This window comes from Anguilla rostrata, chromosome 6 (assembly GCF_018555375.3).
Source record: "Anguilla rostrata isolate EN2019 chromosome 6, ASM1855537v3, whole genome shotgun sequence".
Taxonomy (NCBI): domain Eukaryota; kingdom Metazoa; phylum Chordata; class Actinopteri; order Anguilliformes; family Anguillidae; genus Anguilla; species Anguilla rostrata.
In genome coordinates, this window is record NC_057938.1 from 36,411,590 (window position 1) to 36,437,010 (window position 25,421).

At 44.6% G+C, this 25,421-nt stretch overlaps 1 protein-coding gene across 6 annotated transcripts in view; it reads left to right on the top strand.

The window, feature by feature from the left end:
- The first annotated feature begins 6,322 nt into the window (after positions 1–6,322).
- Positions 6,323–25,421, top strand: part of LOC135257045 (protein jagged-2-like) — a 38,244-nt gene continuing 19,145 nt past the window's right edge. The window contains exons 1-4 of one of the 6 annotated variants that reach the window (XM_064339435.1): positions 6,323–6,578; positions 8,112–8,432; positions 20,457–20,511; positions 24,675–24,929. In XM_064339435.1, coding sequence (XP_064195505.1) covers positions 8,112–8,432; positions 20,457–20,511; positions 24,675–24,929 — 631 coding nt within the window. In that variant the 5' untranslated portion in view covers positions 6,323–6,578. Of the gene's footprint in view, positions 6,579–7,130; positions 7,524–8,111; positions 8,433–20,456; positions 20,512–24,674; positions 24,930–25,421 lie in introns of those variants that run through there. The other 5 variants (XM_064339437.1, XM_064339438.1, XM_064339434.1 and 2 more) reach the window with 5 other exon arrangements.

A 25,421-nucleotide genomic window follows, 5' to 3' on the forward strand; every position in this document is an offset into this window, starting at 1 on the left:
GCTTACCAGGCCCTTTGCAATTACCAAGCTCACAAGTGCCCTCTTTCTTTGTAGTGATGTCCCTTACAGTTGATTTTGGTAAGCCTAAGGTTTGGTCTATGTCTCATGCTTTTTTCTTATTTCTCAACCTCATGTATTTCTTGACTCCCACTGGCACAACTAATGTTGACAAACACCAATAACAGACTCCAAAGGCGATGAAAAGCCTAGAATCAAGACCAGATACTAGAAAGCTCACTTATACCTGCACTAGGGAAGCAATTGAACACACCTGACAAACCAGAAGCACTTGTCATTTGGGGGGGCGGCTGGGCTGTGTATAAAAAGTGCCGTAATTTCTACATGGTGAAGTCAAACTGTATAAAAACCCTTTATGAAATATTAAGAAGCTACACTTTAACTACATGTAATCCCAGGCAGTCAAGGGATCAGCCTCAGCATACCTCCACCAGATATTCAAACCCTACATGCCAGCCAGATCCCTCCGTTCTGCTACCTCAGGACGCCTAGCACCTCCCCCTCTTCGCACCTGCACTTCCAGAACACGTCTCCTGTCTGTTCTGGCCCCACGATGGTGGAATGACCTCCCTGTGGAGGTCAGAACAGCTGAGACACTGACCCATTTCAAACGACGACTGAAGACTCACCTTTTCAGGCTGCACCTCTCCCCATCCCTTCCTACTCCCCTGTAAATGACGTTAAGCTTAGGGTTGTAACTAGGCAGCTGTTTCGTAGGTGACTTAGGTGCATTAACTGTCTTAACTACTGCTTGTATTTTTTCCATAGACTGCGTTGTTGCCGTTCTCGTTGTTAGTGTTAATCAGTTTAACCTTCAGGGTCCAAGTTGAACTATGCGGTTGTTCCCTGTACTTGGACCGGTACTTCTCTCTAGGGGTTTCGTCATACTTGTTCCTGGTTATGGTTATACACTTTGTTGTACGTCGCTCTGGATAAGAGCGTCTGCCAAATGCCTGTAATGTAATGTAATGTTTGATTACAAATCTAAAATTGTGGAGCACAGAGCCAAATCAAGAAAAAAAAGATGTTTGTTCGAAACATTATGAATCTCACTATATATTGATATGTCATATATACATATAACGGTAATGATTTGTACAGATATTAATTAAACAATTGTAATAAATTCATGATATAATGACCGTACCGTAACTGTTTTGATTTATATTTCCATATTTCCAAATGTTGAATAGCCACTGCATTGCAGTCTACACTGGGTGTCAAATCTGAACTACTTTTCTAAGGTAGGGATCTTTAGCCAGTGGTTATTTCAAGGAGGCCTCAAGATGAAAGAGGTAACCTGCTTGATCCCCACCATTCCAGCTTCATGGCTGGTCAAAGACTGAAATGCTCAACATTGATGCCATATCTTTCCCCCCATGTGAACCCTGTCTCATCATGGGCAACACCACTGTTGGCTTCTTATAGTGCAAAAAGCACACTAAAATGTCCAGTGTTAATTCAACTCTAACAATGTACATGTTAGTATAATTGGGACCATATGTATTCCGTAAGAGTTGATTTGACTTAGAACATTTTACTGTGAGCCTTATTGAGGTGCTAGATGACAAAATTGGCAACACTGCAAACATCACATTGCAGTCATCGGGGGAATCTGCTGTTCTTCTCCACCTACTCAACCCTGATTCTGATTCAGGCACTGATCCTCTGCCACCAGGCCCTGCAGCTCATCCAGAATGCTGATGTTCATGTGGTTTACCCTCCCTCCACTGGCAACCTTTTTCCACTCGCTTAAAATTTAAAATTTTGATGCTAGCCTACTAGGCTTCCAAAGTGTCTGCCCCTAGATCTCTTCAGAAGTTCCTCAGATCACATACACCCGCCAGACCCCTCTGTTCTACAGCTTCAGGTAATCCGGGTTGTGGTTCTTTGCCATTGTTTATTTAATGCATCTTAATGCTAATTTGTGTAGGTTTGTTTTTGCTTCAATAAACTTTGATTTGTATTCAATAGAATAGTGGACACATTTCCAATTAAGTCTACACTTCTTGCACTTGCTGGTTTTCTTGGGACTGCTTGCTTTTCCTTTCAGGGGAATTATTGCACTTCGATCCCTGATCTTTGCATTTGTGTTTGCATGATTAGTCACTTTGGATAAGAGTGTCTGCTAAACGCCAGAAAAGGCAAATAATATTCCACAGAAATCTAAATATGATGGACATGACATGGTACCAAATTGTGGAAAATGTATTTTCCCTCAATTGCAAATTTATGCATTGCCACAAATTTAACAGTTGGATGTTCTCATAATGTTGCTGAAGCAATGTCCCTTGTTTGTTACTAGCCAATGTGATCAAATTTCCTGTTGATGTGCCACATTGCTCCATCCTTGCCTTGAATTAAAAGTAGATTTAAACCTTTCTATTAAATTACCCAGTACAAAAGACACTCCACACTAATGCATCATGTCCCTTTAGCTCACAGCTTACTTATCCAGTGCGTAATCTAATGACATGAATGTTATCTGTGACACCTTTATAACTTGCTTGGACTGGGTTTTTGATTATTTCTTCTCTTACACTTGCCGTTTATGTACTGTAACTGACGTAGGCCAGATTTTTACACAAACATTTTGACCATGTGTAGTTTTGCTGAAATTGCAGTATTATCTATTATTAGTTTTAACTATATACAGTGCCGTGAAAACATATTTGCCCCCGTCCGGATTTTCTCTATTATTGCATATTTCCTACACTGAATGGTTTCAGATCTGTAGATAAATATATAATTAAACAGTTATCAAACACCCATTGTTCAAATTGTTCTCCATTTGGTGATAATGGCTCTCACTGCGGTACGGTGGTGTTTCGTTGCCAAAAAAATGGCCTTGTAACGCTTTCCAGATTAACATATTTCAACACCTCATCTATTCTGGAATTTCCTTTGATCATGTCAGAGTATGCTTGTAGAAACTTTGTGGTTTCTACTTCACTCTGATGGTAAGGTTAAATATGAGTGAGGTTTGTATTCAACAGGGCTGGCTCCAATCAAGCCTGGCTGTGTTCAATCAGCTGAATCTAATTATTTGATTGAGTCACTAAGGGGACAATTACTTTTTCACAATGGGCGTTTGATAACTTTTTTCATTATATAAATTAAATAATAATTTCAAAAATGTGTTTAGTGTTTACTCCTTTTGTCTAATATATATTTTTTAAACACATCTAAAACCATTCAGTATGTAAAATATGCAATAATAGAGAAAATCAGGAGGGGCAAATACTTTTTCACAGCATTGTGTTATATCAAACCATGATGCAATTGCCTTCTGCAGACCTAAGTCATATTTTACATTCAGATATTTCACTTAGATAAATTAAATGTGAATTTGACACTCAGAAAAAAAATTGCATCATGAGTGAATATGGGTACCAAATTGGCTGGAATGTTCAGGTTTTGATGATTCCATTCCAATTTAAGTAGATGACAGGCTATCCTCCATCCTGGAGTAAATGTGTTTTCCTGTTTCTTCCTGATATACCAGAAGTTGTAGGTGGAGGGAGGGACCTATCCACAGTGTCTGTTCACTCCCCCTGACTCCAGCCAAAAAGACATCCTGACCAGTGAAAGAAAAACCAAAGACAGGGGTACTCGCACTATCGTTAGGGGTCAGTCATAGGATTTCCTGGATGAGCTAATCCAATTTACTTTTTTAGACTGACACATTTTTCTGAATTTCTCCACCAAAATGAAACTTTTGTTGTCATTAGGTCTCTACATACACTACTATCAGGATGGTTGGCGCCTTCAATTAATATGAATAAACATGTCTGTAAAAAAAAATTACTTTATTATCAATGTTTTCTCAGTAATATGACAAAAAAAAATTAACACAAGATCATTTTTTTCTCATATAAAAGATGTCACAATTATTTTAATCTCTCCGTGTAGCACTTTGTATACCAACCTTTTGCCTAGATAACAGCATTGAGTCTTCTCCTATAGGCCTAATGTTTGATGAGGTGGGAGAACACACAGCAAGATATCAGAAACCATTCCTCCATGGATCTTTCCAGTTCTCTCAGAACCCTTTGCTTGTGGATGCTCCTCTTCAGTGTTTTCAGTGGGGTATAGATCAGGGGCCTGGGATGACCATTGGAAAAGCTTTATTATGTGGTCATGTGGATTTGGAGGAATATTTTGGATCATTGTTCTGCTAGAAGATCCAGCTAAGAGCCAGTCTTAGCCTCCTGAATGAGGAAAGTTTTGGTCTAAAATCTGGTACTTAATGGAATCCACGATACATGCCCTTGGAAGCAAAACAGCTCTACAACATCACGCATCCACTACCATACTTCACAGTGTGGGTTAGGCTCTTTTCTGCATGACCATCCCTCTTTTTGCCAAACCCATCTTTGGTATTTGTGGCCAAAGGCCTTATTTTTGTCCCGTTCCAGATTACTTCACTGAATGCGTTATTCTGCGCCAACTAAGGAGCAAGGAGTGCGTCACACCCCCCAAGGAAAATTCCACAGGTTTGGATGCCAAAGCGCATGCTACTGTTTAATTCAAACTTTCTGAGCAAAACAGCAAACACTTCCCATAATTCCTGTCATAGGTGATGGATGGAGATAAAAGAAGTAGGAATTTTTGAATCACACATAACCAGAGTGGATTATGGACCACCAAAGAATGAATCCTGTGAAAAATAGAACAGGCTTATGTTTGAGCTTGTGATCACCTGACGTGTTTCAGCACAGGTTAGCAGTCACCCTGCTAACGTAATATTGGTGCCAATGTACAGGAGGCCAGTTTTATGGACAAATACTGTATTGCGCCCCACTTCCTTCAATCCTTCCCTCAAAAAATGGGTGAGTTTAGTTGATGATACAGAGTTGGTCCTAGCTCGTCACTATGCACTTTTAAATCTGTCGTCAAATCTTGTAGCACCACTATAAATTATAGTAATGTTCCTTATCAGGGGGTAGAGTAGCTTGTCGGAAAGACCAAAGAATCAATCAGGCTACATTTTTTAAAGGGGATTGTCAGTCTGTTGGAGGAGGCAGATTTGAGTGTTAAGGTTCAATCATTCAAAGCATGATGTTTGGGGCAGTATGTCAAGGCTTTAATTTACAGACTTACTCTTGTAGACACACATCAACGTAAATGTGACTCAATGCTGATCACTCATTGCATGTGTATTTGCCATATAGACACTGTATATAGCCACATAATACTATAGAATGTACAGTATGAAAAGTAGATACTGTTTATACTCCAGAGTATATACTGTATTGTGAGAATTTAAAGTTCCTGGAAATTTCCATTGCCCCTTTATGACTGAATTAGTTCTAATCATTCCCTTCTGTGTTTGAGAGAACACCTGACTCTTCAGCAGCATATAAAAGGTGCAGCAGGTGAGTCACTTCTGTCAGCAGCTTATCTTCTGAGCAGGGATAATGACATGGGCTTATCAGCTGAACTCTGTGTGTGAGGACTCCATGATGCAGGGCTCTTTAGTGCTGGATTGGGACCACTCTGCCACTACAGAATATCTGGCAGCCAAGACCACAGAGGGACAAAATACAAATAAAGACTTTTAGCATTAGGCCAAGACTTAAGGAGTAATAACGAGGGGTGGTAAAAACATTTATAAGGACTGACTGATCAGTTAATTTGAAATACCCGTATGCCTACCCATTCACTTATGGAATTACAGCCTACTGTTAGTGATTTGATGTATTGACGATGTAGACTGGGTGTCAGAGATGCATTTGAAAAAAGGTTGGATTTCAGGAAGTCTTGCAGCGGAAAATCCTGCGCAGGTTCAGTACGTCATCTAACCAGCACATCAACGAGGCCACATTATTAGCCGTACCCAGTCAGAATATTTTAGGGTAATAACGTTTTTGACCAGTTGTTCTCAGACTCGGTCCTAGGGACACCGGTGGGTGCTGGTTTTTGTTCCAACCACAATTGCAATCCCAGTATTTTAATATGCTGTTCATTTTTCTTATTTTCACACTTCTCATGTTTTCGGGCATTACCGTCTTAAGCCACAACTCAAAACTAGCTATGCATGCCATGAATTGAAGACCGGTGAATTACTCGGCTCCTAATTGGAAAAAGTGCGGACACCTGGCCACTAAAACTAACCATTGTAGATAATGGTAGATAATGAAGAATTAAAAGACAAATCAAATGATAATGAGCCAAACCTGTAAATTTAAGAAGACAATTATGAAACAATACGGTGTTCCCGCGGTCCGAGTTTGAGAACCATTGTTTTACAGGGGTGTTGCAAAACAACAATTGAACAGTTAGTAAGACAAGTGGGCAACTGCAAAGTCACTTTTGCCGCTCGACAATTGCTAGTCAAGTCGTAGTAGCATCCCTAGTAACGCAAATGCACTGAGGAGGGCGCTGACGGCCAAGACGATATTCTGTAAAGGGCAATAAAATTCGGTCACATTTCTGCAGTTGTTCTACACTCCCGAGTCCAGTTATATTCCATTCAGACCATTGACAAGACATTACGGGTTGTAGTCCTACTTCAGTATTCCGTTGAGACTATTGTTTGTGGATTTCTGCACGAAAAAGTAAGGATGAAGCATACTTAAAATACGTTAAATATTCAATGTTTTGACAGATATTCAATTTACTACTGAGAATGTGGAATGTTAAAATAATGTTGTTTACTTCGCTCCCTTTGACGACATTTAAGCGAGATCTGTAGCTGAATACCATTGTCTAACGTCAACAGGTGTTAAACCGCATATTTAAATCATGGCACAAAAATAAAAATTACTTTTTCAATTTAAAAACAAAGTCAACAATGTACCTCCACAACCTCATTAGAATAAACCAAAAAAGTCAAATATGCCTGATAAATGGGTGGTGGTGCGGTCAATGGTCGCTAGTCGAAAACACATGCGTATTCTTGGGCTCTATGATTTACTGAAGCTTGAAAACGCACGCTCGCGAGGGTAAGGCGTTGGCCCTCACTTTATTGCGCACCCTGTCAAGTATCTATTACTGAATGTTATTTACATATCCACTGTAAATATTAAAGGTAAACTGAACAGAAGCAGTGCAAGTTTTTAGAAATACCCCGCCTCCGTGCCTTTGGTTGGTTCAGGGCTGGCCTCCTACAAGTGCAAGAACGCGGCTTCGTGAGTGGTTCGCATAGCTGTCGATCACAGGCACAACTCTGGGCTTTCCTTTAGCTGTGAAACAGATCGGTTGCGTAGAGTGATTTGACTGAGGGAGAGGCGCTAGGCTGGACCATCAGTGTGCGGCGTCGATTGTACCCAAACAAGCATCTATGCTTCTCTTATATTTGGAAATACTGTAGGAAAAAAGAACCCTCTTGTATTTTGCATGCCAGGAACGGAGGATCCCGTCGCCGGTCAACGGCTGGTTTTGATTTTTTGCTCCTTGTTTATCCTTCATGATAACACTAATTGATACGAGGCATGTGGAATTGTAATAGGATTACGAATTGCTTTTCAATAGTGTTGCTGCTGCTGACGTCATGGACAAAGGTAAAAGGACAGCTGTTTTAATACCACAAATTTGTTAAATTTATGTGCAAGTATTCGAGTCAAAAGTTTGAGTGCATGAATTGATTAGATCAGCCGTTTAACAAATACATCGTTCTTGTTTGTATGTTTTGTTCAATTACGATGCCGTATTTCATTTTAAGCATGTGATCTCGCATTTCCGCCTGTCAACATGAAATATAACTTAAGTTTAAACAGGATTTATAGTGTGCTGACATGCACGTATTAATGCACATGTTATTTCCATGTTAAATGTGCTATATTAAAGTGCGTTGTAATTAAAACTGTTATCTTAAGGGTTTTCGAATAGCCCAGTTTCTAAATAATTCTCTGCACGTATTGGCAAACCAAGTGGTGTTAATTTACTAGAAATGCATCCACGTAAGGGCGGAATAGTGCCGTGAATGCGTTTTATGAAGGAAAACACTTAAACGCCGCTTCATTGAGCGGGAAGAGCAGAACAGATGTGTGATTTTGATATTTGATATGTTATGTTGCTGTGTACTGTGTATTGCTCCTGGATGCACGTTGTTTAGTTTGGATAATTTTCCATTTTAATGTTATTTTTAGATGTCCCAGTCCTCCGGCTATTTCGAGCTGCAGCTGATTAGTGTACAGAATGTAAACGGTGAGTTGTCGGACGGGGAGTGCTGCGACGGCCGAAGAAACGCGCTGGATCTCCGCTGTACCCGGGACGAGTGCGATACTTACTTTAAAGTCTGTTTAAAGGAGTACCAATCGGAGGTCAAACTCACCGGAACGTGCACCTACGGAACGAAATATACGGACGTCCTTGGTGGAAATATTTTTTCTTTTAAAAATACTAAAACAAATTCAAATAAAATGAACGATGCTGGAAAGATTGTTATCCCGTTCCTGTTTGCTTGGCCGGTAAGTGCATTTTATTTGTATTTATTATGGCCTATGTTTGTCTTATGGCATTGCGCATTAGATAACAATATTCATGTACGCTGAAAATGTATTTGCCTTCTATAAAAGTGGAGAGCCCCTCTCTGTTACGTTATTTCAAGTTCCGTAGTATTGATTGTATATAATGTCGATGTCATTATTTGACGTCGCTGACAGTTGGCCGAATTGAGTGCCATTCAATGTAGAGGGCTTCTGGTTGATGTAAGGTATTGTTACATGTTCGGAATGATAATGCGGGCAATAGCCTGCCTAAACAGTCCCAGTAGAGGACGAATATCAGTGGTTCACCAGTTTATACTCCAACAGTAATCAACCCCATGAGAGAAACTACAAATCCATTCATGAATTTTTATGTATAGTTTATTCTTTGATAGATGTGCTTAGTACTTTCATCTCGTGTCTTTTCGATCACCCTTTACGAGCTTCAGTGTCAGTAAGAGGAAACTAGTTTTTAGTTTGACAAATAACTGCTACCTTGTCAGCGTGGAGTGGTGCAGTGCAAATGAGGTGACTACCGTCCCGGAGGAAAATTCGTGCCGGTTGCTTGTGCCAAACCGCCCAGCGGGCACAATGGCGCGTGAAGTGCGCGCGACTTACCCTGCGGATGGGGAGCGTGTTTACCGGTAGTCCAAATTGCTAGGGACCTGATACGATTTGGTTGTATCTGAATATAGAAATATATAATCATATTACGTCTATGCCTTGCAAATATGAATTAGAATTTATCTTACATTACATTCTTATAAACCACACTTCCACACGGAGAGAAAAAAACGCAATACTGCACTAAAATCTGATGGTTAATGCCCTTGTCGCTGACATTGCTGGAAGAGTACGTGTCAGGTAGGAAATAAGCGGCAAAGGCGAGTACCAAGGTGCTGCAGGAGAGCACCACACTAGAGATATTCTGTAGCTGTGGTATTCACTTTCAACCCTGGACGGGTGCCCAGCAAAGCGTTGAGCGCGTGCATGGAGCCTGTCATTCGAGCGTCTGTCGACAGTGAGTGGAACTACTCTGTTATTGGTAACCGAATCCCTGTCGGGGTTCTGGAGTTTTGCCATTGCTCGGCAGTCAGCTAATATAAAACTGGTGAAAATTAATTAATTTGTTTATTAAAGTTAATTTATACAATGTTTTACCAGAGGAGATGGGTTAAGGGTAGACAGGTGTGTGGTAGGTCGCGTTAGAAGTGAATTATCTCCAAATTTAAAAAATACCCAACTCCAACCATCGCGCAAAGGGCTTTGGGCGGTGAAATGTTCTTTAATTCGTTTTTCGCAGCTGTGCTGTTTTTCGCCTTTACGCCTCTAGTCTGTTCCTTGTAGGCTAATGAAATTGCCGGTGGAATGTTTCCTTCTGCTTCGACATCCGTTCAGTGTGTGCTCACTGTAACTCCATCTGCAGTGTATTGTAAAGAGATATCTTGCACCTCTTACAGATAGTGGGGCCGCCACCTGTCGGACAAGCTTAATTTATTTATTTTCTGTTTTTACATATGAGGTCTGTTCCTCAAGACGCCCGACATTCAGTCCTTTTTTGCTCATGTTTTATGTGCGGGCTATTAAGCGACGTCTATTTGTAAGGTTAACGTGCAGTAGGGCATGCATGATAAAATACGCATGATCATAATTTCAATATTTAAATAAATCAAAGTGGTAACAAAGAGATCCGTTACTTAGATATTATTTGGTTCGCTTTTCTCTACGTGCATGTGGTAGTAAAAATTTTATGTGTTCGGTGTACATTTAAATTTTGTGGAAAGCAGGCTATCACTGTCATTTTGTATGCCACAGCAACAAATAGAGTGCTTCCTTTTGAGTCCACTACCAGTCGTTGGTCTGACACCAATTTTCATATGACATTATATTAAAAAAGTATAGTTGACTGTATGCATAATCATTATTACCCAAGTACAAACTGAATACATCTAAAAGATGTATTTCACACAGAGCTAAAATCCTCCAAATTTAATACCGATCCCTGTGTTAAAAATTGGAGGATTATTTACTCATAGCTCCAGTTTAACTGGGAGCAATTGGGCTCTTCTCAAGCTACGTCCTTGACTTTTTTTTTTTTTTAACTGGATATGAACTATTGAGCATGTATGATTGTTTTTTTTTCTTTATGGCACCTATTCTATTTTCATTTTAATTATTTTTCTTACAATCTGGAGGGCCCGATTTTAATTGTGACCCAGTCTCCTTGCTCCTTCATCCTCCTGTAAATTCTGGAGAAGGCAGACTGCCATGTGTGTCTTCCAAAACCATTTGTTGCCAACTGCCACTTCATTTCACTGCATTTCGCTACAAGGTTTTTGGGGATGGTGATACTTGAACCACTGGTGCCAGACAAGCTGTTCTGGTGTGATGGGGTGGAGTGTGCACTGCTGATTCAAAAACTCTCTTTTCCTGGTTAACATATTCTCTTCCCTATAGGGCTGCCTCCCAAAGTCAAATCAGATTTTCTGTTGAACCCCTTAGAAATGATAACCATAATAACATTTAATAGTTTGTTTTCTAATCAGTCTCCAGCTATTGGAGACAAGTGAGCAGTGCCCATGGTTGAATTTGTTTGACTACGTTGTTTTAAAATTGTGTTCCAGACCGAATACGAAGCAGAAAGTGGGCAGCTCCTTTCTTTGGCTGGTGTTCTCTGCATTCGCAGGACTACATCAGTTCCTCTCTCACTCTGTTGGGCTCAGTCCACAAGGCCCGAACTCCGACACTACAGGAATCCAACAGTATTTTCATTGAACACCGGTTGCTGTTTGTATGGTTTGCACCTTTGAGCCATTTGCTAAGCAGTGTATGTCTGTTTGGGGATGTCCAGGTACAGTTTTGTGCATTCTGAAGCAGCAAGTAGAGTCAACAGTACTCGGTAGTATAGCGGAGGTTATCTGAGCTAGACGTGTTGCAATCAACACTGAAGCTTTGAGGCGATCTTGTCCCGTTCATAGCATTACCATAGAGAGAGTAAACCACTCCCATCTGAATGGTCAACAAGGGCCTCGGTGTCCTCAGTGAAAAGAACTCTTCTGTTGATGGTAAAATGACAGTTGGAAAGTCCCATTTAAGCAAAGGGCTACCACATTCCACATTCCAAGGTTGAATGACAACTTTAGCCATACTTGATTGGAGGCTTGCTGGGTGTTGCTAGGAGACTGTTTAACAGTCCATTCCTCCCCAATTATCTTGCACCCTTCTGCCCTCCCCCTTAACCCCCCCCGCTGCTCACCCTAATAGTCTCCAGTTCACTGGCTCATCATTTGCATCCCATGCCAGTGAATTCTGGTGAATATTTATTGATATTTTTAGAAAGCAATATCACTTTTTCATTTCACATGTTGCACATTTTACACCGGTGATAGCACAACATATTGTATGACATGCTCAAGTCCCTTGTGCTTTGTTGATCAGTTAGTAATGGTAACTGACAGACTGTATTGATTGGTTAGTAGAGGTAACTGGCCGCTGTATTGATTGATTAGCAATAGTTACTGGCTGCTATTTTGATTGCTTAGTAATGGTAGCTGACTTATATCTTGATTGATAAGTAATGTAATTTACTACAACATTGGTTGGTTACTAATGATAACTGACTGCTATGTTGATCGATTAGTAATGGTGACTGACCACTGTACTGATTGGTTAGCAATGATAACTGACCACTATATTAATCAGTTAGTAATGATAAGTGCTTCATAGCATGATTATTGCCTTATCCGTGTTTGGTTTTGGTGCTGCCAACTGCCTCTGGACTGGAACCGCTCTTTTTGCTTCAGTTGATGTGCCAGATTTGGGAAGGTTCATGGTTTTTTTTGTGCAGTTATTCAGCTAACTCAGTAATCCTGCTTCGTGAAGCTGGGCCCAGGTCCTGCCATGGTAAGGGATTTTTCACCAAAGGGTTGTTTTCAGTTGCCTGGGGGAAACATTAGCCCTCTGAATGCAGACTTCCTGAACATCCTGATACTACAATATGACATTTATGACATCCACGCTGATTTGTTTGCTGTGTATGCCCTCTGTGGGTGGGCAGGAAGTCTGAGGTTAGAGGGACATTCTGCTCTAGTTGCCTGTGCCTCTGTCTTCAACAAAAAGCCTCTTGTTTCAGAGTGCAACATATATATAATCTTTTTTATAAGCCAGACTAAGTAATGGACAGAAGGATGCTTCAAGGCCTTTGCTTGGAATACATTAGTCATGGAAATGTGGAGGGCTGGGCGGGTAGCCTGTCAGGAAATTACATTCTTAACGATGACTCAAGACAAGGAATTTTGTGCGTTCATTTACCCATAATTCATTTCCTTCACGGGATGCATTTTGGAATTCTTTCCTTTTTTTTTAATTTTTTTTTTTTTTTTACCTTTGGCACGGGGAAATCCAGTTGAGAGTTCAATATTCAGGAACTTTGGAGTCATTTTTCACTCCCCAAGAGGTGGAACAGTATTTTAGTTGCAAGGTGAAGATTCTTCCAGGCTGCCATTGGTCGATGGTCACACCCCCAAGAGCCAACTAATGGCCTCTTCTTTGCCCTGTATGGCTGAGCCTCACACTGAAAACTTTGAAACAGTCTATACACACACACGCACACCATTTTACACTCTCTTACTATATAACTCAAATTCAAAAAAGAGGTCCAAGATTTATTTTTGGCAAGCGTTCAAAAAGAAGGGATCAATCATTTTAAGTGCTTTCAGTCAATTAAGGTAGTGGTGTTCCTTTCTTATCTTGTCATTTTGGAAGACCTCTTTGCATATCAATTAAATGCATTTGGGGTGTTGGGACAAGGGTAGAGTTTTTTTTCACAGTGTCACAGTGTCTCTGCATTCTCTACTCAGTGATGGATGGAGTTTGGATGCTCTTCTTTTTCAGAAAGCACAAATGCTTTAAATAAAGGAAGGTCTGCCCTTTATAAAATTCTGTGCCCATGCTTTCAGGAGAAGCACTATCATTTGGCTAAATGCACTGACCCTGGACAGAGGTTATGTGGAGATGGGGGTGATGGTATTGGATGCTTGTCGTTGGCCAATTTGCTGGTCATTATGGGGATAGGCTTTTGGATAGTGTGAAGCACAGCTCACTGGGCTACTAATAATGCTAAAAGCAGTGATGTGCTGGTTCCTGGTGAAGGGGATATCGTTGTCTGAAGCCTTGCGTCCCTTAGTTGTCGCCTGGAAGCTCCTGTGGGGTTTTAGTTTCCCTTCATGGCTTAGGTGTCTTCTCTCGGTTCCACTGGAAAGAGGCCGCAATTTTCTGGAAAGCCCCAGAGCACTCAGGTGTAGACGTGGCCGCCAAATGACGCGATGTCCGCACCGGGGTCCGTTTCCCAGTCTGAGCTGAGAGGGAGCTTGTGTTGTTGCCTCACACGTCTACTTGCTGCATGCTTCTCATGTGTATATTAAAACAGGCATACATTTGAAGGCAGCCTAACAGGACTACTTCGTTCTTTCTCCTGTGTCCCTTAAAGACTACACTACCCTGGCTGTTTAACGCTGTAGTGTATGGAAGTATGTTTATACTATTGTTATTTCATTGATGTTTACTGTATGTAAAGCATTTAGCATTTGGTACAATATAAATAGTGAATACATTTCTTGTCACCAAGCAAAGCGCAATGTATGGGATTTCAAGCCTCTAGATAGTAGTGTAAACTAAGTGAGTGTTCCTGCATGTTTCACTCAAGGCTAGTAAATCTAAGAATTGAAACCAAGCATAAAGCATTTGCACCATATAAGCTCACTGTGCTGTAATATATATAGTTTGGATGAACGCTGGAAGAACGACAAGAAAACATGTGTATGGCTGTGTACTTGTGCATGTATATGGTCATTATGCGGTCCTCTGCGTTTAAACCTCAGACCCTGTTGGTTGTACACAATGGAGTTTGAGTATTTTTCATTTTTTTTCATAGCCAGTGATCTCCTCTGTTGCAGCGACATTCTGAAAGCTTGGTGTGTGTACAGATGGTGCATTTTGCATGGTGTGGAAGTGTTTGGTGTTTATTCACACACACAAGCTGCTTGATTGGTTTACAGTAATTTCTGCAGAAGGAAGTATCTACTAACTGCATTTTTAAGCAATGTGGTTTCCTAGCTTACTGTTTCTATGCACTCTCGTTGTTTCCACAACATTTATTAGTGTAACTTTAAGCGATTACTATAGAAATGTTGCCAGCAGTTTCTGTCAGAAAGGAAAGGTAGGCTGTGTTGGTGTACAACATAGCAGATTGAAGAATAATTACAATTTTTGTTATCATTATGTGACTCTTTTAGATCATTATTAGGATCTATTCACATTCATTATTAAGTGGTTAGATCCAGTACGTTGCTTTTGAAGAAAATGTTTAGAATCAATCCATGTTTATGCAATTGTAATTATTGTTGCATGCTTATATTTTAGCAACTTTGTCTTTTGTCTTTGTTCTTTGGCTATTCTGTACCTATGAGAGTGAGTGTTCCGTGGTTGTTGAGAGCGAGCGTATCCTGAGAGCGTGTGTGTGATGGTATAGTGTGTTGATGGCTGCACTATATTGAATGTGCTGTGGAGAAGATGGATGTGAATGACCCGTCTGCCCTCCCCAGAGCCTGCAGCGGGGACCTTTGTCACCCCCTGGCGCGGAGAGCTCCCAGTTCCCTCGCTGGCGGATGATTGATTGCGTAGGCGCTGGGGTGTCTGGCCCACCGAGGCCGTCCCCCAGCTTTCATTGTCAGTCAGAGTCTCGGCTTGGGCCAGTCTGGGGTGGGCCAGGCTGTGATACTGTACATTACAGGCGTGGGGGTTTTGAGTGTCGTTCATGTGTGAGAAACAAACCTGATCAAATGAAACGAGGAGTCATGCGGAGACCAGCACCGAGACATGTACTGTGTACGTGAATCCATGCACTCACACACACACACACACACTAACACTAACACTGATGGACATGTTCATGAGCACAAGTGTACCTACTGTATTTAGACACAAGACATTATATGGAAATATACAAACACACACTCACAGGCACATATTGTCACATCGTTGGTCAAGATGTACACACACGGTGTGTGTAATGCCTGTAGCAGTGAAAGGCTGTCATTTTGGTTAAACTGCTTCAACCTCTTTCAGAATAAACACAGGGCTCTACATTGCGCCCATTTTAGGTGGATTTGCTCCTGAAATTTGAGGTGTGCTAACTGGAAAAATAATTTAGGAGCACATCATTGGGATGCATTATTTTGCTCCTAAATTAAAAAAAATTAGGAGAAACATGAGCTCTTTATAGAAAATGTTAGCATTGAGCCTTGGAACAACATTTCTTTCATGACTGCACACAATGGCCAGAGAATGTTTTTTCCCTGATTTGGTAAAGTGCTCTTTGAGCTACGCTGTGGTGTTCCATCTCTTTATTAAGTAGAGAAGTGGGAGGAGCTACATGGTGCAGAACATCCTGTCATTGGCCTAGCTTTATTGGTGTCAGGCTGCACTTGAAGGTGGAACATTTATGGCCTCCTGTGATTGGCCTCGTGGCGTCGGTGTCGATCTGCACTTGAAGGTTGCTTCTGAGGATGTCTTGACCGCCGCCCCACCCCACCCCCCACTTGCCGTAAGTCTGAAAGCCAGGATTGACGTGACGTTTAAGATTAATGAAGATTACTGGCAGCGATTTACTCTCCACGCGATGAATGGGGAAACCTCCTGTCAGTCAGAGGGCAATAAATCACTGGCTGTCATTTGAATTTACAGGGGCTTTCAGGGGTGGTAAGGTTTGGTGAAGTGCCTTTCTTTAGGAACAGCCAGTGGATGGTAGCGATCCTTTCTTGGGTGAATTATAAGAATGTGGAGTCATTTTAACAAAAGGTGTTCTTAGCTAGTCATGGGTTATACTGTATATCTGGATCTGTCTTTGTGCAACCTACTCCCTGAACACCGGAAGAGGAGTCTGACCCCTGTCTCCCTTATAGTGGTGTCTGGTCCTGGTTTCCATCAATCTCTGTCTCTCTCTTGCTCTCTCTCTCATTCTCTTTCTGTCTCTTTCTTTCTTTCTTTCTTTCTCTATCTTTACCTGTCCTTCCCATCTTTCCATCAATTTCTTTTTTTAATTTCATTTAGAAATCTTGGCATGACATATTTTCTGATGCAAAATGGCAAAGCTTATATAGTTCATTTTATAAGAACGCCATAGTGGAACTGTTAATAAGGAAAAATGGGTGCTTACTAGGGTGGGGGTTTGTGGCTGCCATGTCCCGGCAGCGTTTTGTGAGAGATTCTGAGCCTCTGTGCCCTCCACCCTGATAGGACCGTCCAGGCGCTGTTTATGGGATGTGGCGGTGAGAAGTGCGTTGATAAGGTCACGGCTTCCCCCGTGGGGGCGGAGTCTCAGGGGTGACGGGAATGATGTCCTTGTCTTCTGTATCGCTCGGCCAGGAAGGAGCTGTGTCATTTAACGCTGCTGGGTCATGTGGGAGACTAGAGCTGAAGGAGGGAGGGAGGGAGGGAGGGAGGGCGGTAGAGAGGGAGTAGGAGCGATTGATGAAAGAAGAGAGGGATGGGAAGTCGGGGTCAGAGAGTAAGGTCATCGACATTTTTCAACATATGCAAGAGTATCTATAAGAGAAGGCGTACCTGTACTTTATAGAAGTGAAATAAATATTCAAATGAATATTTATTGAGGAAATATTGTGGCTTTGATTTCCAATATGTCTCTACAGTGGAATGGATTTTGGTACATTAATTGTACCAGGTGGCAGTCCCATGTAGGCGGTATTTCAAACACAGTATTTGTGTAGTTGGACTTATTTGGTAATTTTTTTTTACGAGATTGATAAGGAAAATGGGAAGGAAGGAAATGCTTCTACTGTGCGAATTGTGTCACCACAGGGCAGAGTTTCCCTTTTCCTGACATAAATGCCCCAAAGGAACCCAATTTGTGTGTAATTCAGTCTGTAATATTAACCCCCCCACCCCCCCAGCCCTTTAACCCTTTAAGGTGTACGCTGACAAATAGGTGTTCAGAACCTTCTTAACTGAACATTCTAATGCTGCTTTAACAATCCCTACTGGTAACTAAAAGCAATGGAGTTCTAGAACACTGACTTGGAATTTGAAAAAAAACACTCCAAAAAGCCTACTTTTCACAGCGTTAAGTCACAAAGGACTACTGGAAACTTGGCTGAAATGGAAATAAGTTAAGGATGCTTCAGACCTACAGTGAAGCAGGATCCTCAATCCTTAGTATGGAGAACTCTAGCTACTTCCTTTCTGTGTGTTGTCTTTGGGGCCACAAAGGTTGTGCAGTGTGAGCATGATTAGAGGTCCCAGGAGACATTAGGTACCATAGCCTCTGTGGTCCCTTCTTTCATCAAAGCACCCAACCCTATAATCCCTTTCCCACACCCACGCCCACCTCCACCAGCCCATAGAAGTGAAACTATTCTGATCTTCGTGAGGAAAACTTGATTCAAATGTCTAGTAGTAGGCGCTCAGGCTCCTACTACTCCTACCCCCTCCCGTATGTTAGGGCTTCCATCATTGTATACAGGAGGTGATATCACCAGGGTGAGAGAGGTCCTGTCCGGGCACTGAGCCTCCCAATCAGGCTGCTGGTATTCCTATGCTGCTGCTCTATAACAAATGCTGTGCATTGTGTTCCCTCAGGAACAGCAGTGTGATTGGCTGAAGCTGGGTGGTAGTGGTGGTGGTGGTGGGGGGTGCCGGGGATAAGCGTGGTGGGCGGAGGTGTGCAGTGCAGGGTCACAGGGGTTTGTTTAGAGGCGGGGGGTTCTTCTGGCCCCACACACCTCGTGGAGTGGTCCCTGATTTCTGGTTCCCAGACGGTGTTTATAAATAATCGCTGCTATCGGCTCCTCGGGTGAGGGTGTGATAAGGTCGTCCAGTCACACAACACTGGCATTGCTGAAAACAGTTGTAGCAGTGTTGTAGCGGCACTCTTTTGAAGCTGTAGAATGTACCTTCCCGGGTGAAGGAGACGACGGTTAGGCTCTTCCGGGAAGGTGAGTTTAAGGCGGTCGCTGACCCTCCTGTCTTGTTCCGTCCCCGGCCATTTGGGCAGCTGTCACTTAATCCAGCTAATCAGCCGCAGAGTGTGAGGTCAGGACCCCCACACCGCCCGCCCCCCCCCCCCCACCCCCCACCCCAACCCCCACGCTGCATGTGACAGGATGATCTGAGCCCTCGTCCCATAATCGCCCTTTTTAAGAAGCATCTGCTATCGTCAAGCCAGACCAGCCTCCTCCACTACCCCCCCCCCCACCTTGGTCAGACTGGTGCAACCAGACAGCCATAAAACTCCTTTTAATCCTTGGCTGATTTTTCTGTGCTGCCCAATGTACAGGCCCAGTCTGGACCCTGTCCCTTCAGCTTGCTTCTGCCCTAACATCATCACGCACACGCACACGCACACGCACACACACACCCCAATATAGCCCCCCTCTTTCTTGTCCCCTTTCACTCGTGGCTCTGGTGCACGGCACTCAGGCGGTTTTAATGGCGACCGCACTCTCGCTGGTGAGAATTGACCCGGTTTCAGTAAACGCATACATTTCAGAATGTGGGACCTCATTGCTGACCTTGGTCAGAGTGACCGCGCACGTATTTGTGGTGGTTGGGAGAAAACGCACGGTACCGTTTTTCAGACCGCGCCCTTCGTAGGTCACTGGTTCACATGGGTCGCCTTACAGAGAGACCGTTTTAAAATCCCACTCTCGCGCTCCGATGTGTGCTTCGCGCCCATCGCGGGGGTATCGCGTGACTGAGTAGTCAGTTGCCCTGCTGAGCAAAGGGTTTTCTTGCATTTTCACACTTGCTGTGGTGTGGTCAGCCCAGCTAAAGAAATCGCTCTCACGATAATGATATTTATTTGACCTTTTATTCGACCGGGTAGCTTAACTTTTGGTAGTGACCGTCTTGGGAATCAAAGTGGATAGGATATGCAAAGTATTGTGTTACCAAAAACATGTTTTGTGGGGAACTTAACAACTTTTCAAAAAGTGCCATTGGGTCCTTAATGTATGAATGGATTAGGACCTTGGTTTAATGTCTCATTGAAAGGCTTTCGTTAAGTGACATGTCTCCAAAGGTGCTTAAATGTTGCTTTGGGAAAGGTGGAGTGAGGTTTAAGTACCGAAGAACAAGAGGCGCTTGAGGATTGTCTGTCCACTCGGACTCCACAGTTGCACCTTTGCTTTAGGCACAGTACCCCACAGCTCCTGCAGAACCCAAGGTGGACCAATGGCTCATTAGAAGGCTCCCCCCAGTATGTGGCATAGTGTAATTAGGCACTGAATTGCAGTAGTGGGACAATACTGTATTTTAAGGGCTTCCCCTTGGGCTTGACTTTGTTTCCGGCCTGCATTTCTGGATGGCCCTGTATCTCGGGAACAGTTTCGTAGCCGATGAAGCATCCACCTCTTCACCATCACCCTGAATCACCACTTGGTGGTTCAGTTCCAGCCCCACTCTGGTTTCACTCCAATCACAAAATCCATCCCACCCAGCCCTTTTTCATGTTGTGAATGGTGCAAATGTAGTCAGGTTTTCACTGCATATTTTGAGTCAAATTAAAATCATACACCGATTTATTTATTTATTTATTTATTTTAAATAGGGTACTTGAGATATCGAAGCATTCTGTGCTATTTTGAATATATCACAGAATATCACATTTGTTTTTCAGAACAATATTTCTATGGTTCTGTAATCATTTATCTATAAACAATGGCTGAAATGTTTGCATAATAAGAAATATGACAGAATTTGTAACATGTCGCTGTTTTTGCACTTTATTTATGGATTACAACTGTAGATGTTTTATATTGAATACTTTTTAGGATGACAGACCCTGCAATGCTTGGACCAGCAGTGATGTTGGTCGTGTGTAATAATGAGTAGTTGGGCGTGTGTTACTGTGGTCATCAGCAGGTGTGGTCCCAGCTGGGGCGGAACGCTGATGTCACGCCTCTCTCACTCTCCTCTCCCCTTCCCTTGCAGCGGAAGTACACCCTCATGCTGGAGGCCTGGGACTGGGACAACCACACACTCAGCGGTAGGTGCACCTCCCACTGCCACACCCATCGGGGTTAGAGGGGAGGGTAGTGGTGTTGGGGGGGGCGGGGGGGGGAGGCGGGGTTGTCGTGCTGGACGGGCTAGATTTAGGCGCGGGGAATTCTTAGTGGACTCCACGCCCGAAATGCACGCGAGAGTTCAAACGCCTGTCAGGCTTCACGGGGAGGTGGTATGGGGGGTGGGTGCACTGCAGTGTTGCACAATCGCGGTACATGGCGGACTGGAAGAATATCAAAGGCCGGCAAGTTCTCCTGCGGGCAGGCAGCTGCTCGAACGGAACTGAGGGGCGGCGACGGACCGTGACGGGCGTGCGGTGGTGTCGGCACGCTCCGCGCAGGACGTGTTTTCCGCGAAGGGGCGCGTCACGGGTGGGGTTTCTCCCCCCGGAGCGGCGACTCGTTTGCCGACGGTTCGTCATTCCGAAAAGCTGGGGAGCTGTCCCGACATTTCCAACCCCCCCAGGCAATTTTTTGTTTTTCCCCTATCGTGCGCTCGGCGCTCGGCTGTACCTGCGCGGGTCACGCCCCGGTGCGCCGACGCGGAAAAGCGTCTGAACCGCTCGTGGCCGCGTTAGCCGCGGCGGCTAACTCCGCTCCAGCTGTGCGACCTGTTCCTGACCCCTCTGCTGTACTTAATCCATTCGGCCGGTGGGCGTGTCTATCCGCCCAAACCGGGCGTGGCCCTGAGTGTGCTCGTCACCTATTGGTGGGACACGAACGAGCTCTCGTGGGGGGTTGTCGGGTGGGACTTCTCATTGCGTGATTGGCAAGGATGCCCCTGCTTGGCATGCACTGTCTTCCCTCTTCTGCATTGCAGTGGCACAACAGCACTCACCTCACCCCACCCCCCTTCCTGTTGCTGAGAAATGACTCGCTGCTTAAATTTTTAATGACTGTTTCATCTTATTATTTTTACACGCACAAGCGAACGTGCAAAGAATTTTGGTTACGCCGAGATGCCCCGCTCTCCTCCCGTGCGCTCCCGCTCTCCCGTAAGGCTGAACTGTCCGAGCGGCGGGGGAGATTTTTTTATGTAAGGCTAGTAGCGTAGAATGCGCACTTAATATAGCCGCAAAGCAGGTGTCTTCCCGCGAAGTTTCCAGCGTGTTTGCTTTGCAGCAACTGGACGGTAATGGGAAGCGGTCCTGCGGATCGGGAGGGAGGCCGCGATGATAGCGGCTGCTGCCGCCGTGAGGGGCTGGCCCGTACCGTGCTGTGATTTACAGCTCCGCGTTAACCTCCTGTTCTCCGCGCGGCCCCTCTGCTTGGAGCTCGCGGCCGGACTCGAATTAAAGAAGACTTGCGTGATGTCACGGTATTCGTCAGTTGCACAGGATCTCGTTTAAAAAGGCCCACCTGAGGGGGGGGGGGGGTGTCTCGTGGCGTAGCCTGTAGAGCGCTGTCCGCATGCTCGTTACGATCCGCGACGTCGGCGGTTCGAGTCCGACCGCGCGAACTTTGTCGCACGTCACTCCCTCTCGCTTCCCCGTTCTTCCTGTCTCTCTACGCTATCCTGTCCAACAAAGCTGAAAAGCCCATAAAAAAACAATAAAAAGAATAAAAAAAGAGGCCCACCCGAGATTTTGCCTTTGCGGTAACCAGCGCCGCTTGTGAGCCGCGCGACACGGTTAGCCGGAGCCGGTAGCGTGCATTTTTTGGCTATAAAAAGGTATTGACTCACCTCATCATTACGCTATTAATTACCGGCTGGTACCGTCTGTTGGCTCACTACGGCCCAGGCGGCTGTCGGCCGCTGCAGTGGGCTTTTGCGACCGCAGCCCGGCTGGAATGCGGGCGCGTGTTTGAAAGGCCGGGGAACGGATTGGGGGGGGGGAGCTGAAGGTACGCCACCCCCCCACCCCCGGGGTCTCAGGAAAGGGCCTGCGGCGCTCTGCTTAGCAGGCAGGAAGCCCGCTGGACGGCTCCGTGTTTGGACACGAAACAGAACAGCGACGCGAGCCGCACGCCATTGTTCTTTACCAGGAAGCGGCCCGGCTATTTCTGTTATTCTTACTGAATTCCTCCCGCATTGTGACGAGTGTGTGTGTGAGTGTTTGTCTGTGTGTTTGTGTGCGTGTCTGTGTGTCTGTGTGTGTGTCTGCGTGTGCGTGTGGGTGTCTGTGTGTGTGTTCATGCGTGCATGCATCTTTGTGTGCATGTTGGTGTGTGCACACCTCTGTGTGTGTGTGTTCATTGCATGTTTGTGTGCAAACTTGTGTGTGTGTGTGTGTTCATGTGTGCATGCATCTTTGTGTGCATGTTTGTGTGTGCACACTTTTGTGTGTGTGTGTATATGTGTTTGTATGCAGGGAATGGGGCAGTCCACTGCAGGGTTTAGAAAATTGCAAGTGCCCTTGGTTATCAGAGATTTTTCTCTTGCTGTGCTGTGCAGTGGGTGTGTCAGGTCTGTGCAAAACAGGGGTCTGGGCATGAGATTCACACGATTGTCTAGACCTTGACCCTGCTAATTCACCGATAGCTTCAGTGTTTCATCTGGAAAATGCTGAAATGTCATTTTTAAAGGTTGTGGGGAATTATGATACTGTGTGTTCTTTTGTTTGGTTACAAACATGTCCTCAAAATGGCTTTGAAATGAAGTGTGGTCCAGCCAATGTAGCTGGTCACCGTTTCGTGGTTGTGTGATTGTGGCGGCCTGCTGACATGCTCGGGCAACCGTGGTTTTATTGCGGTTCCATCAAATTTTGCCCGTACAGAAGCATTTCCCATCCTGTCATTAAATTTTTGCGCTGCTCTGTTGGTTTCACAGGTATATTTGCTGTAAATTTTTCCTGTTATGCATATGTGAAAAAACCTGGTCTTGATCTCACTGAGTGTGTGTGTGTGTGTGTGTCTGTCTGTCTGTCTTTGTATTTTATACCTTTCATTTTCATTGTACAGCACTTTGGTCAACTTCTGTTGTTTTTAAATGTGCTTTATAAATAAACTTGACTTGACTTAACTTGAATGCCTCCGTGTGTATAAAGCGGTGCCGTGACGGTTAAATAAAGGTGGGTGAACTCCGGGCCTGCTCATTTTCCACCGCGGCCCTGGCCTAACGCCATCTCCGTCATTACGGAAAGCAGGCCGTCTCCATCTTCCGTTGCCGGTCCGGCTGATGGATGTGGGGGGGGTTGTGGGTGAGAGTTCCGACCGGAGGCGTAGCGTTGCGTTGCGTTGCTCCTAAGCTCCGTGTCACGCTCTGGCACATTCGCGGTCCGCTGCGCGCTGCTGTCCCCAGCCAGTCCACCTCCCCACGCTGCTTTTGTGCATTGTGTTAAGTTGTTTTTTTTTCTTTCTTATATAAACTCCTTAAAAGCAAATACTTACAATCCACTCACGCTCTGGGGAGCCAGTGAAAGGCTGTGGGTTAATAGGAGGATGAGAGATTTAAGCCCGTTTTTATTAGCGTGTTTATCCACTGTGTGCGTGCGTGCGTGTTAGTTAGGGGTGAGGGGGGGGGGGGTGTATGGGGCTAATTTCCGGTTGACGATGCTTCCCTGACTTTAGGCGGTGCCACTTGGTTTTTGCCCTAGGGGAAAAGCGTAGGCTCCTGCGGTCTCTGCCTGTCCCCCTTTCTTTTTTCCGCTTAGCCTCGGGTGGGGTTTCCCTGAGGGGGGGTTGGGGTGGGGGGGTAAGGACATGTCTGAGCCAGATTTACTTATTCAGAAACCACCGATGATGCTTTTGTCTGTCGTTTGCTTACCTTTTTCATCCCAAGCTTGACTAATGACATTATGAAAAAAGTGATTCATGCATTCATATGCATTTATCGCCATATTCCTGACATAAGGCAACGCTTAACGGATTAAATAACAGTTCCGGATGAGCAGAACCTCACCCACATCAGCGTGTGCGCTCTTGCTACAGATAGTGGTATTTCTGCACACCCCCGAAGGGAGAGACCCATTTTAAGAACCAGAACACGGTCCCAGGATCTGCTACCTGCGTTTCTGTGTGTTGTGTGTGTGTGCGCGCATATATGTGTGCGTGTGTGTGTGTGTGTGTGTGTGTGTGTGTGTGTCTTTGTTGGAATGACACTGAAGTTGGCCTAATAGGGGTACTGGGAGGGGGAGGGGGGGGGGTGCTATTGGTACTATAGAATTAAGACTGCTGACACATTTCCTGCTCCCCACTCCTTTTCCAGATGAGCGTCTGCTGATCGAGAGGAGCACCCACACGGGGATGATCAACCCCGGGGCCGACTGGCAGGCCATCCCGCACAACGGCGCCACCGCCAGCTTCCAGTACAAGATCCGCGTCCGCTGCGACGAGAACTACTACGGCAGCAAGTGCAACAAGCAGTGCCGGCCGCGGGACGACTACTTCGGCCACTACGTGTGCGACCAGTTCGGGAACAGGGGCTGCATGGAGGGCTGGATGGGCCCGGAGTGTAGAACAGGTGAGCCGGTCTGGAGGTGGCGGGGTGCGTGGGGGCTGCTCAGAACTGCAACCTGGTCCGGTGGTGGATTTTGTTGACTACACGAACGAGGAGTACCACAAGACATACTATTGCAAGATCGTTGATTGCAGGATAAAATGAAAAGATGGCACACTGTAAACTTTTGTTAGAGTATGTCATGTGACGTACTCACTATGGCCAGTGAGGCAGGGCGCAGACAGCAGGAGGCGGAGCACGTGGGCTCTAAGGTGCCTGACATCATAAGGGCCCCAGTGAGCATTCAGGTGCCTTTTGTGCAAATATAGAGAGAACCCCAATGTAAAAAATCTGTCTTCTGCTCCCTTTTGGTTTCTACTATTCCGAATACCAGGCCAAAGGCTCAAGGAACACAGCGAGAATGGCGATGAAGGGAAACGTGGTTGATTATGCTCTCAGACTACACGCATGCAGAGCAGTCTGTGAAATATCTAAGAAATATGAGGCTTTCCTCTT